This window comes from Corvus kubaryi, unplaced genomic scaffold, assembly GCF_017639235.1.
Source record: "Corvus kubaryi isolate FWS band 111438036 unplaced genomic scaffold, C.kubaryi_AGA036_p1.0 138, whole genome shotgun sequence".
Classification (NCBI taxonomy): Eukaryota; Metazoa; Chordata; class Aves; order Passeriformes; family Corvidae; genus Corvus; species Corvus kubaryi.
In genome coordinates, this window is record NW_024580672.1 from 23,007,856 (window position 1) to 23,020,572 (window position 12,717).

Sequence of the window (12,717 nt, forward strand, 5' to 3'; positions counted from 1 at the left end):
GGGGCCGCGCCGGGGGCCGGGGGTCCCCCCGGCCGGCGGAGATGGAGCGGGGCGGGCGGTCTCGCACACCGGGGAGCTCCGCGGGGTCCTGCCCGCCCCCGGGGCGGTCGCCCGGCGGTGCCGGTGCCCGGCGGTGCCGAACCCCTGCCCTGTCCCCGCCGCGCAGCCTCCCCGCTCCTCTCCTTTGTTGCGCGGCCCGGCCGGAGCCCGGCGGTCCCAGCGCTTTGTCCCGGGGCCGCCCCGGGGGGACAAAGGCGGGCGCGCCCCGCACCGCGGCCGCGGGGCTGCCCCGCCGTGCCCCCGGTTCCCTGCGCCGCCGGGGCGGGAGATGCGCTTCGGGAACGCTTTTATCCTGGGGTGGGCTTGGGAGTGGGAGAGCGTCTCGCAGCCGTGTTCTGCTCCCCCGCCTCAGCCCGGGGGTCCCCGCCCGCACTCCCCGGTCCCCCGCGGCTCCCGCGGCCCCGGCGCTGCCGCCCCCGCTCCGGAGCTCCCCGGCCGGGCTGCGTGGGAGGGGATTCCCTCCTTCCGGCGCCAGCGCTTCCCAGCAGGAGTCGGGACAAATCCCTCGATTGCGATGCCTTGTGTTTTGGTTTTTCTCCTTTTGCTGGCTCGTGGCAGAACTCCCTTGGGAAAATCCCGGTGGGTGCGGGAGCCTGGGACCAGCCGCGTTACTGGGCTGCGGAAGCGGACCCTGGGTGTAGGGGGCTGGAGCTGGGCTGGGGATGGGGTGAGGGTGAGGGTGAGGACGGAGTGAGGATGAGGATGCGATAAGGATGGGGATGGGCTGAAGATGGGCCCCACAAGGGGAGGGGCCGTCAGGCTCTCCCGTGGGGCAGCAACAGTGAGGCTTCCTTTGATTGATGTTATGGGACAAGGGAAAACAATAAAGACACGATAAATCCTTGACAGTTAAAAAAAAAAAAAAAAAAGGAATGCGGTTCTTTAATTTTCCTTTTATATGCCAACGATGCTCTTTTAAACAAGCCCCAAAATGTTTCTAGGCAGTTCTGCCTCAGGACCCGGCGCTTTGTGGTGCAGCATCTCCAGGCTGTGCTGCCACGTGCTCAGGCGTCCTTCCGCTGGTTTTGTGCCCAGGCCGTGCTCTTTGTGCTGCCCACTTCAGCACTGGAAATAATTTTTCAAGTAATACCAGAGAGCAGGACAGGAATCCTCTGAAATTAGGCTGCAGCTCCACATAGACATCAGTGCTGCTGCTTCTTAAATTTTCTACTTAAAGATTCTGGGTAAAGATTCTGCAAATCTGAAAACTGTGCCAGTGTCTGGCTTTGCAGTGAGGCAAGTCCTCGAGGCTTTATCTGCCTCTGCCTCGCAGATAATGAATGGCAATAAATTACCAGGTTAATGAGATGCACTGAGAGATGCACTGAGCAGTCTCGTAGCTAGCCGGAGCCAAGGGAGGAGGCAGGAACACAGCTCAGCCCTTGGAGCTGGGGGTACCCAGGGCTGCCAGGCTCAGCGATGCACCCCTGGCTCCTGCCACCCTTCAGAGACCTGTGCTCCTCCAAGTGACAATTTCATAATGTTACTCTTGCAAATGTAGTTGTAGAATAGTCTGGATAGTCACTGAACTTGAGGGATTGGAGGGAAAATATTAATCCCAGATTTAAATAAAGCTCGGAATGAGTCAAGTGAAATCTAAACAAAAGAATCTTTTAAAAACTGTGGTTTTTTTCCCATTAGAGTGACCAGCTTCTAATCAAAGGAGGAAAAATTGTCAACGATGATCAGTCATTTTATGCAGACGTTTATGTGGAGGATGGTTTAATAAAGTAAGTTAAGAATTTATATTTGATAATGTAATTTCTTAGAATGATACAGTGCCTTGGCATTTGAACAAGGTTCCTTCCCATCATTTTTTTCTTGGCAATCTTTTTGAAAAACAAAGGCAGCATTTTAGAGTAGTGTCAAGAAAGAGCTACACTGGTGTAGTTCTGCAGCTGGAAAGACTTGCAAAGCACTGGCAGCCTGGGGAGGAGCAACAGAGGTTGCTCGGGCATCCTCACTTCAAAGTTGTTGCCAGTTAAGAGGAGATCTTGATTTCCTTTCCAGACAAATCGGAGAAAACCTGATAGTTCCTGGTGGCACAAGGACCATCGATGCCTACGGGCAGCTGGTGATGCCGGGGGGCATCGATGTCCACACGCGGCTGCAGGCGCCCGTCATGGGCATGAGCTCGGCCGACGGCTTCTTCCAAGGCACCAAGGCAGCGCTGGCAGGAGGCACCACCATGATCAGTAAGAGGGAGCACATTCCAACAGGCTTTAAGTTTTCTAGCATAATACACCAGGCCTTGAGTCACTGCAGGGATATTTATTTACCTTCATAGCACAGAAATGTCAATTTCTGCGGGAGAAATCAAAGCACCACAAGGCTAACTGGAGGTGTTGTATACCATGCAGAACCTCCTTCCCTTGCTGCACACTGATATTAAAAATACAGGTGTATATTAAAAATATGTGTCTACTCCTGCCTCACCTCATCAGAGAGCAAAACAGAAGAACACTTTAAACACCTTTTGTTTTTAACAGCTTTACAACTATGGGGGTATGTCAAGTTTCTTGGCTTTAAGCACAGGCTCAATTTTTGTGTTAATGTAAAATAATTTTGCCCTGTTTTGTTCCTATTCCATTTCCAAGAGCCACTGTAGTATGGGGCTGCAGGACCAGTCTCAAGAGTGCTGGCCCAGCTCCCTGCCGAGCCCACAGCCAGTGCAGGGAATGGGAGCAGAGCCGAGGGAAGTGCCGGGCAGTGGGTGCTGCCCATGGGAAATGCCCCAGAGCAGAAGTGTGAGGTTTGTCACCAGCCACTCACAGTGCTGTGCTGGCTGAAAACAAGATGAAGAAGCCATAACTTGGGGTTTGCTTGTTCCATTTGTATCACTCTGTCTGGGACATTCCTTGTCCACTGTCTCTAAGCAGCGCTACAAGATGAGCCGGCACCGCGCTGTCCGCTCCCACAGCAGCGGGTCTCTGGCAGGGGCTCAGTGCCCGCGGTGCCCGGCAGTGTCCTGCCCATCCCTAACGCCACGCGGTGTCTCCGCAGTTGACCACGTGTGCCCGGACGCGGGGAGCGGCCTCCTGGCCGCCTACGAGCAGTGGCGTGGCCGCGCCGACGGCCAGGCCTGCTGCGACTACGGCCTGAGCGTGGACGTCCCGCGCTGGCACGAGAGCCTGAGGGAGGAGCTGGAGGCCCTGGTCAAGGACAAGGGTAAGGGCAGAGGGAGCCCCGCCGGGGTCGGGGTCACTGCGGGGCCCCGGGGGAGCGGGGACGGCGCCGCTGCACCCCGCGCTGCAGAGGGACCGCGCTCCTTCCTGTGAGCTGGAGAGAGCTGTGGATGGGGACACTGGCACCGGCTTCCTGCCATAACATCGGGGTCTGTGCCCTCACCTTTGGGCAACTGGCAGCCTGGTCATGGAAGGGGATTTTGGAAATTAAAGGAGTAGGGTTGGCCACCCTGACATGAGCTGCCGGGTATACAAAAAAACATTTAAATAAAGACCTCCAAGACAGGGCTTATGGAAGAAAACTCAGCTTTAAGCATTCCGTAGAGATTCCGTTGTGCCTGTAATTCCTGTGCATCCCGAGGTATCCACAGGATGTGGCTGGCTGGAAAGCAGGAAAGTAGACCAGCGGCAGGGATTCATGCATTCATTAATACCTATTGCCATGTTTGGAACTACGTTTTCCTTCAGATATGCTAATGCAGAGCTAAGTGTCTTCAGTGTAATCTGTAGTCTTGCAAGCAAGGGTTTAATTGGCCAATTACCATAGAAATTTGCAGTGAATTTCCTATTAAAATGCAGAGTGGCTGAAGTAATGGAGCTATTCCTTGGAACACATATGAATGAAATACAGTTGTAATTTGATCAGGGTTTGGTATTGCTTATTGCCTCTATCTATATAAAATACAGCAGCAATTCACAGAATCACGGACTGGTTTGGATTGGAAAGGACCTCATCCCATCCCACCCCTGCCATGGCAGGGACACCTTCCACTGTCCTAGGCTGCTCCAAGCCCCAATGTCCAGCCTGGCCTTGGGCACTGCCAGGGATCCAGGGGCAGCCCCAGCTGCTCTGGGCACCCTGTGCCAGGGCCTGCCCACCCTCCCAGGGAACAATTCCTTCCCAATATCCCATCCAGCCCTGCCCTCTGGCACTGGGAAGCCATTCCCTGTGTCCTGTCCCTCCAGGTGCTTGTCCAAATTTGAGGATAAACCATAGACTGAAGCCACCACTGGAGGAAAACCAGCCTGGGAGTGAGGCAGCTGAGTGTGCGTTTGGAGCCAGTCACCAAGGGCACCTAAACCCAGACAGGGACCACAGGGGTTTCTTTTTTTGGTTCAGATGCACCAAAAAGTAGGGGTTTATTGTCTTTCACAACTCCCATGCTTTGGGGTCAGTGCTTGTGGGGACATTCCTCACATCAGCCCTTGGCTTTGTTTTACTTACAGTCTAACCCTCACCAGCACAACCCCCTGGTTCAACCACCCTCACAGCCCACATGAGGGCAGTGAGTTCTCAGATGGACAAAGCCACACGTGTCATTTTCTTTTTTCAAGGTGTGAACTCCTTCCTGGTGTTCATGGCTTACAAGGACAAGCTGCAGTGCACTGATGGCCAGGTAGGACACCAGCATGCAGGGAAAGCCACAGCCTCACCTGAGCGTGGGTGGTGGTGGGGCTGACGCTGGGGACCTGCTGTGTCTTGGCAGATGTACGAGATCTTCTGCATCCTCCGGGACCTGGGGGCCATCGCCCAAGTGCACGCGGAGAACGGGGACATCATCGAGGAGGTGCCGTGCTTGTGTCCACTGAACCCCAAGGGTGACCAGGGCCCTCGGGGAGGAGAATCCCTGCCCCTGTCTCTGCCCCTGCAGGGGAAGCTGGTGGAGGGAGGGGGCTCATGGGACCCTGTGCAGCAGCATGTGCAGGCAGAGGAACGTGCAGGAGGATCAGAGTGTCCTGTGGAATCATCAGGGTCCTCATGGATCTTCCCAAAAAGCACTTTGGGGGTTCCTAAAGGATTACTGACTGCCTTAAGTGATGCTTTATCCCATTATCTGTGTTGTGTAGGAGTCTGGAGTACTTGAGAAAAGCATGAGGTTTGAGGCTTTTACAGTAATATCCATGACATTGGCAGTGTTTAACTCCACCATCAGCATTTCCTTGATGTCAAAGCCTCTGCTCATGGGCCTTATTTTCCCTTTTTACCTGTAGAAAAGACAGTCTTGGCTCCAGCCTCAGTCAGATGCACAAGGTGGAGTTAGATTGGCAGTTCCTTTAGCTCACGGTCACGCCAGTGTTCAGTCTGGTGTGGGAGGAAGGCTAAACTGAAAGCCAGAGCCAATCCTTCAAATGGGTTTATTTGAACAAACAGGATAGAGGCTAATTCCCACCTCCTGGGATTTTAGCTAGAAACCTGTTCCTCAGCTGGCTGTGCAGAATAACGTGACCCCAGGCAGCTCATAGCTGCAGCAGTGTTTCTGTAAGCTGCCAGTGTGGTGACACTTGAGCTCTGGGGACAAACTTGGAGGAGATCTGTGACAAGAATACAGACAAATAAGCATCCTCTAAGAGCAAGGTCCTTTAAAGGCTCCTGTGGGATCTGCTCCGTGGTGTTGGATAACATCCTTGCATTAGTGCCAGCTGACTGGGAGGTTACATGATACAGAGCAGCACAGAGGGGACAGGTGAGGTGTGTGCTGGACATCTGCATTCAGGTGCCACGTGAGTGACCTTGGACGTCCCAGAGCTCATCTCAGCATCTGTCACCAGGGGTTCCCTTTCCTCTGTGCCACATGGCAAAGTGCAAAGGGACAGAAATGTTCGGGAGAGGTGGCACTTGTTGCACCCCAGTGACAGTCTCACATCCTTGTGCCCATCCCTGCCTCCTCCAGGGGCTCCTGAGCAGCTCCAGCAGGCTCAGGTGGTGGGAACACCTCTCCCTTGCTGTAGTCGTGCACCAGGGCTGGGGCAGCCTGGGGATGAGCTGCGATGGGTGTGAGTGCCCTCCTCCAGAACCGTGCGTTTGAGGGCTGGGAAGGTCCAGAGGGGCTGTTGGGACACAGCAGCTCCCATGCAGGAGCATTTCTGCTGCACGGGATAGGTCCTTGGGAAGTGGCCCCGCAGTGAGGGGGGGTCCCAGGGACTCATGGCACTGCTCGGTGGGTTCATGAATTGTCCCCAGCCCTCGGGTGGCTCTGGACAAAGGGTGCTGTGTCCCCGCAAAGGGTGCTCCAGGCAGGCTGTGCCCGTCACTGACTGCTCTCTCCTTCCTCCTTGCCCACCCAGGAGCAGAAGAGGCTGCTGGAGCTGGGGATTACGGGGCCGGAGGGGCACGTCCTCAGCCGCCCCGAGGAGGTAACGCCGCCAGCCCTCGCGCCGAGCTCCGGGCCCCGCCGTGCAGAGGGGCTGGGACACCTGTGCCGTGTTCTTGTGCCCGCAGGTGGAGGCGGAGGCCGTGTTCCGCGCCATCACCATCGCCAGGCAGGCCAACTGCCCCCTCTACGTCACCAAGGTCATGAGCAGGGGCGCCGCAGACGTCCTGGCTCAGGCGAAGAGGAAAGGTAACACGCTGGCCTGCGCAGACGGTAACTGAGCCTCTCAATCCAGCCAGGATTCTCATTCTAGCGGTGAGGTCTGAGAAGTCCTTATCTTCTGAGCTCCCCCACACTCTGAGGGCACTGAGGCTCATGCTGGTTTCCATGTGCCAGGGGTGCTGGCACTAATTGCTTGGAGCTGGGAAGATTGGAGGGGATGTGCTGGAAACTGTGACACCTGCACCTCGGCAGACACAGCTGAGAAACGGGAAATAATCCACTCATGATCCATGTGTGAACTGAATGAAAAACAGATGTGGAGCAAGCTCCAAATTCTGGCTGGGGGTGGAGTGGGAAGGGCTGGGATCAGTCTTGTGGGGAGCACGATGGAAGGGGGAGCACAGTCACCGCTTCCCCCAGCCTGGGGGCTGCCAAACAGACACAGGTTTGGTTTAAAGGAAGGCATGATGGCTTGTGGGAATGTGTGTCTGGTGTAAGGAGATAACAGACAGATCCAGAACTTGCTTTGGCAGTGTCTCCCACTCATCTGAGATAATCTAAAGGATTAAGGAGAATCTGAAGGGCTGGGAATGCTGAAGGAAGTGAAACTGTCGTGTGTGGTTGCAGCGGTGCCGTGTCTGTCCCTGCCGCCCTCATTCCCGGCTCGCTCCGCAGGCACCGTGGTGTACGGGGAACCCATCACCGCCAGCCTGGGCACCGACGGCTCCCACTACTGGAGCAAGAACTGGGCCAAAGCCGCCGCCTTCGTCACGTCGCCCCCCATCAGCCCCGACCCCAGCACGCCGGATCACCTCAGCACTCTGCTGTCCAGGTGGGTCCCGTGTCACACAGGCACCTGAGCACACCTGCGCTGCCTGCATCCCGCCCACACCCACCCGGGTGCCATTTACAGCACCAACGTGGCCTGTGGGGCCCTACGCCCGCGAGCCGTCGGTGCCCCCATGGTCTGCCCAGCAAGAGGGCTTTGCTGGCCTGGGGGTGCCGTCGGTGCCCCCCTCCCTGACCCCTGCCCTGTCCTTCCCCAGCGGGGACCTGCAGGTCACCGGCAGCGCCCACTGCACCTTCACCACCGCGCAGAAGGCCGTGGGCAAGGACAACTTCACCCTCATCCCCGAGGGCACCAATGGCATCGAGGAGCGGATGTCCGTGGTCTGGGAGAAGTGTGTGGTAGGTGCTGCAGTGGGGGAGCTGGATGGGAGCACACGTGAGCTGTGCCTGTGCTCGAGGCTGTCACAGCCTCCTTAATTCAGACAAGCCAGAGAGGTGACACTGTCTAGACACTGCTGCAGCTTCAGAGAGCTGCTAACAAGAGACTGAGACACACAAATGCTTTCCCAGTGTCTTCAAAGGCTGCTTTGTAGGGACCACCCTCCTCTCTCGCTCACAGTCACCAGGGAGTCTCTCCAGCACTTTTTCCTGAGGGTGATGAGGTGTTCCCATCCCCTCGTGCTCACCAGAGGCCTGGGAGGAGGATGGGGAGAGGGTGTCTCTCTCGTAGGACGTGGCCGTGGCCATACTTCCCACTGCCTGCTCACCCTCGGCCCCACCAGTGGGACAAGTCTCTGTGTCACCTCAGTGTCTGCCAGGCAGCAGGGCTCTGATCTGAGGGTGGGGTCAGTCTGTGTCCTGGCACCCCAGTGCACACTTCCCTGTTGGCAGCATCCCTGGGGGGCTCTATCCTGCATCCCACAAAGCAGATGTCCCTGTGCAGACTGCAGGAGCTTGGGAGCCAAGCCACACTGAAACCTCTCTTAGGTGGGCTTTGTTCAAAGAGAAATAGCTTTTTTCTTAAGATAGCAAATGAAGATGATAAATAGCACTTGCGTAGGTTCACTTCCAGTCTTTCTTCACTGAGCTTAATCCTCTTCATTGACCCTGAGATGCCTGTACAGGAGTTGGAGCCAACCAGTAAAGGTCTTGTTTATCAGAGACTTGAAGCTTTGGAGTCGAAGGAAAATAAAACCTGTCTCTCGTATCCTTTAGCCCACAGGGACAAGGCTCAGGCCCCCATCCCCCTTCCCCTGTACCGCAGCCCGGTGGCAGTGCAGACCCTCGCCCCACATGGGCACAGGGCTGTGTCTGGCCGCTCCTGCCAGTGGGACAGCACAGGTCTGGCCACAGGGAGGGACCGTGCCCGCTATGGAGCTGTGTCCATCTGTGATGCTCCCTCCCCTCTCCGCCCCAGGTCCCCGGGAAGATGGATGAGAACGATTTCGTAGCGGTGACCAGCACCAACGCTGCCAAGATCTTCAACTGCTACCCCAGGAAGGGGCGCGTGGCTGTGGGCGCCGATGCAGACCTGGTGGTGTGGAACCCCAAGGCTACGAAAATCATCTCAGCAAAAACCCACAATTTGGTAAAATATTTTAAAAATCATTTTCTGGAGCTGGTTTTAGAGTCAGAAGAGATCTGGAAAGCAATGCATGTCCTTATCAAGATCAAATCATTCAGCCGGGGAGGAGTTCTCTGTGTAGGTTAAGTGACCTTGCATTTGCTTTTAAAAATACAAGGAGAATACCCTTTTGTTGCTGTAAAGGGTGGGATTGGTACTGAGTGACCACCCCAAAACAGTCAGCATCTGGTATGGAAATCTTAAGGTCAATGTATTTGCTGTGGACTAGAAAAATGTAAGTGCTGCACTTAAGTATTGAACTACTGCTAAACTGTAATGTGTATTAGTTATAGTTTAATTTGTATTAAACTATTTCTATAATTTAATATATAATGGTATTAATATAGTATATAATTTAAATATTCTATAAAGAGTATATAAATAATATAATAATATAAATACAATTTAATAAGTATAAAATTATTGCTGTCGTTTAATATGATGGGGTTTAGGGTTTATTTTCTCCACTCCAGTTTGCTTCCCACTGGAATCTTGTTATTTGAAATATGAGGGGTTAGTTAGTTCTGACATATGGTGCATGAGGAGCAGTGTACAAAAATGGGGGGCATTGTTGGCCTTCTTTTAAACCCTACAGGCTCTGAATAACAGGGTTTGCTTTTTCCAGAACGTGGAGTACAATATATTTGAAGGCACCGAGTGCCACGGGGTCCCAACCGTGGTCATAAGTCAGGGAAGAGTTGTCCTTGAAGATGGAAATCTGTGTGTCACCCAGGGCTCAGGTCGCTTCATTCCTAGGAAGACGTTCCCTGACTTTGTTTATAAAAGGATAAAGGCAAGAAACAGGGTAAGGAGAGTTTTATTTGCCATAATCCTGTGTTTTGATCACAATGTCTCTGCTTTAGTGAATTGGGGCTGCTGGGATGGCAAACCTGCAACAGCAGCAGGAATATTATTAATGCTATTTCTTTCTATGTGTTGTCGTGGAACTGCCTGGCACCTCAATCAAGAATTCTTAGTATTAGAGCTAATAATGACAGTTTTATTAGCCCATTATAATGTTACAAAGCAAAAATATGACTTTTAGCAAAAGGTTTTTTTGGTTTGTATTGAAGTAGAGGGAGGAATTCCTCTCCTAGCTGTGCTGGAGAAGTTTCTGTTGCTGTATTCCCAGTGCCTGCTCTGCAGCCCTTGGAGGGTGAGGGGTGGATGTCCCATAGGTACTGGAAATACAGCAAGATAAATCCTCCTGTGTGCTGGCATAGCTTTTTAAAGAGACACAACGACATGCAAATATGTAAAGAGCTTCTTAACAGCTCTGTCCTCCTTCCCTTTTCCCTGTGCTATTGCAGACACTGTAACTCTGCATCCTACACAAAGGCGCAGCAGGAATCAGTAACCCAAGTTAACTGCAGAGGCAGGAGCCACGACTCTGGTGTGCCTCAGGGTGCCTGGGGTGCCTGGAGGGCAGGATGAGGATGTGCCAGCTCCCTGCAGGGGGGGATGGAACCCAGAGAAGCTGTAGATGCCCCATCCCTGGTGGTGTCCAAGGCCAGGTTGAAAGTCCTTTTAAGACCATCGATTCCAACCATTCCCAGCACTGCCAAGGCCACCACTGCCCCACGTCCCGAAGTGCCACATCCACAGGGCTTTGAGATCCCTCCAGGGATGGGGACTCACCCCTGCCCTGGGCAGCTGTGCCAGGCCTGGGCAGCCCTTTCTATGAAGAAATGTTCCCCGTATCCAGCCCGAATCGCCCCTGGCCCAGCTGGAGGCCATTCCCCCTCGCCCTGTTGCCCGTCCTGCACACTGACCCTCTGCTCCCCGCAGCTGGCCGAGGTGCACGGCGTGCCCCGGGGGATGTACGACGGGCCGGTCCATGAGGTGCCAGCGAGCGTCAAGGCCGTGGCGCCCAGCGCGGCACCGCGAATCGCGCCCGGCGCCGGCAAAGCCGCGGCCCCGCCCGTGCGCAACCTGCACCAGTCGGGCTTCAGCCTGTCCGGTACGTGGGCCCACAACGGGGGCGGGTCGGGGCGGGATGAGTGTCCGGGCAAGGCTGAGCAGCAGAAACTTCGTTTTTGCTCAGTAATAAAGCAGTTTGTCCTGTGGCCGCAGCCAAAGGACCAAGCGCAGCACAGAAAGCTCTAGAATGTTCTACAGTGTTTCTGTCAGTGCACAAAGCCTGTCGGGGGCTCTGTTTCCAGGAGCCAGAGCAGGCAGTGATTCAGCAGCATTCATTCTGCAGAAACCTGCCCAGCAGCTGTCAGGAGCTTGGAAAGCCAATGCTGTGCCCTAAAATGACTTCCATAATGGCTTTTTAGCTGGTTGGATCAGATGGGTCCCATATTGTTTGATAAATGTCACAAGGCCCCACATTTTATTATACACAAAATTTATTTATAGGAAAGCCATTTATAACATTTTCCAGAAAGAAGCAATGAAAAATGAAGAAGTTCATGCAAATACAGCCATTCCAAACTGGGCTATGCTAGTAGAGTGTCCAAAATGACATATAATGAAATTATTAGTATTTCCCCCTGAGGAATTCTTTTATGGTTGGAGCATTTAAAGCAGTGGGACTGCCCCGCTCTCTGCTCTCCCCCAGGATCACAGGCAGATGACCACATTGCCCGGCGCACGGCGCAGAAGATCATGGCCCCGCCGGGCGGGAGGTCCAACATCACCTCGCTGTCCTGACGCTGTCCTGAGCTGTCCCTGCCGGGAAGGGGCCAGCGGGCCGCTCTCCGCGCAGGAGGACAAGCGAGCGAGCGCTTGTCAGCTGCGCCAGCCCTTCCCTCGTAGGTAGAAAGTAGAGTGATCCCTGAGGTAGCGCTCCCAGCTTGGATTCTCTGTCAGTGTTCCTCCGCTAGCTGCTTGGAAAGCCCTTCCCTGTGCATGCGGCACCACGACGTACCCAGGGCTGCGGGGTCAGCCGGGCCGGCTGGGGGCCGGGGCGGGAATGAAGGCACATCCGGGCTGGATCACGCTCTTTTCCAGCAGCACCCACTGCCCGCTCACATCAAAGGACTTCCAGCCCGTGAGCACTTCCATGGTTTCCAGTCAGTGGCCTCTGCCCTGGCCGTGCTCCCGGAGCCACCATCACCGCGTCTGTCCCTCGGTGGTCACAGCTCCGGGGTGGGTGCAGCCCCGTGTCCCGGGGCAGAGTGGTGCTGGTTCTCCAGGACCTGGCCATGCCCTGGGCCAGTGTCAGCCTTGTTTTTTAAAGATTATTTATACAGTTTTTCAAGAACTGAGTGTGAGTCCAATACCCAATACCAGGGCTCGTTTGGAGGCCAGGTGCGTGCGACACACTTTTTTATAGAGATTATTATAGCCCAGTTATTATATTTAAAGGTGTGTACATAGAGTGAACCTCTGGCCATAGAGCCATGCATGTACCTCCAGGAATGGCTCTCCATTCCTGTCTACTCCTTGCTTGGAATAAAGTTGGTTGGAAACCACGAAATGGTGGAAGTGGTTGATCCACCCGAGTCCATTTTGTTGTTTTCTTGAGTTTTTCTGGGTGAGGCTTGTACAATCCCATCCTGACTTGCAGGTTACTGTGCTCCCCTTGGAGCGGTGGGAGCCTCATCATCCATGGTGTGGGCAGAATCCCACCCTTCTTCTCAGCCGTGCCTGCCCCCGGAGCCCCTTGGTTTGCAGATAAACCCACAACCCCAGGGGTGGGGGCTGGTTTCCCTCTAGGCCCACGCTGGTCCCAGGGCTGGTGAGATGTTGTGATGCGTCTGTGAGACACCAAATTTCCCTTGGGCACTGCTGGACTTCA

General features: G+C 54.6%; 1 protein-coding gene across 1 annotated transcript in view; it reads left to right on the forward strand.

Annotated features, from left to right (window-relative positions):
• DPYSL4 (dihydropyrimidinase like 4) overlaps nt 1-12,426 on the forward strand; it is a 13,508-nt gene extending 1,082 nt beyond the window's left edge. The window contains exons 2-14 of the mRNA XM_042019643.1: nt 1,702-1,790; nt 2,071-2,255; nt 3,064-3,228; nt 4,581-4,642; nt 4,733-4,813; nt 6,312-6,380; nt 6,466-6,586; nt 7,235-7,391; nt 7,606-7,747; nt 8,766-8,936; nt 9,598-9,777; nt 10,761-10,932; nt 11,536-12,426. Of these exons, the coding sequence (XP_041875577.1) occupies nt 1,702-1,790; nt 2,071-2,255; nt 3,064-3,228; nt 4,581-4,642; nt 4,733-4,813; nt 6,312-6,380; nt 6,466-6,586; nt 7,235-7,391; nt 7,606-7,747; nt 8,766-8,936; nt 9,598-9,777; nt 10,761-10,932; nt 11,536-11,627 (1,686 nt within the window). The 3' untranslated portion in view covers nt 11,628-12,426. The remainder of the gene's footprint in view (nt 1-1,701; nt 1,791-2,070; nt 2,256-3,063; nt 3,229-4,580; nt 4,643-4,732; nt 4,814-6,311; nt 6,381-6,465; nt 6,587-7,234; nt 7,392-7,605; nt 7,748-8,765; nt 8,937-9,597; nt 9,778-10,760; nt 10,933-11,535) is intronic.
• Nucleotides 12,427-12,717: the final 291 nt, after the last annotated feature.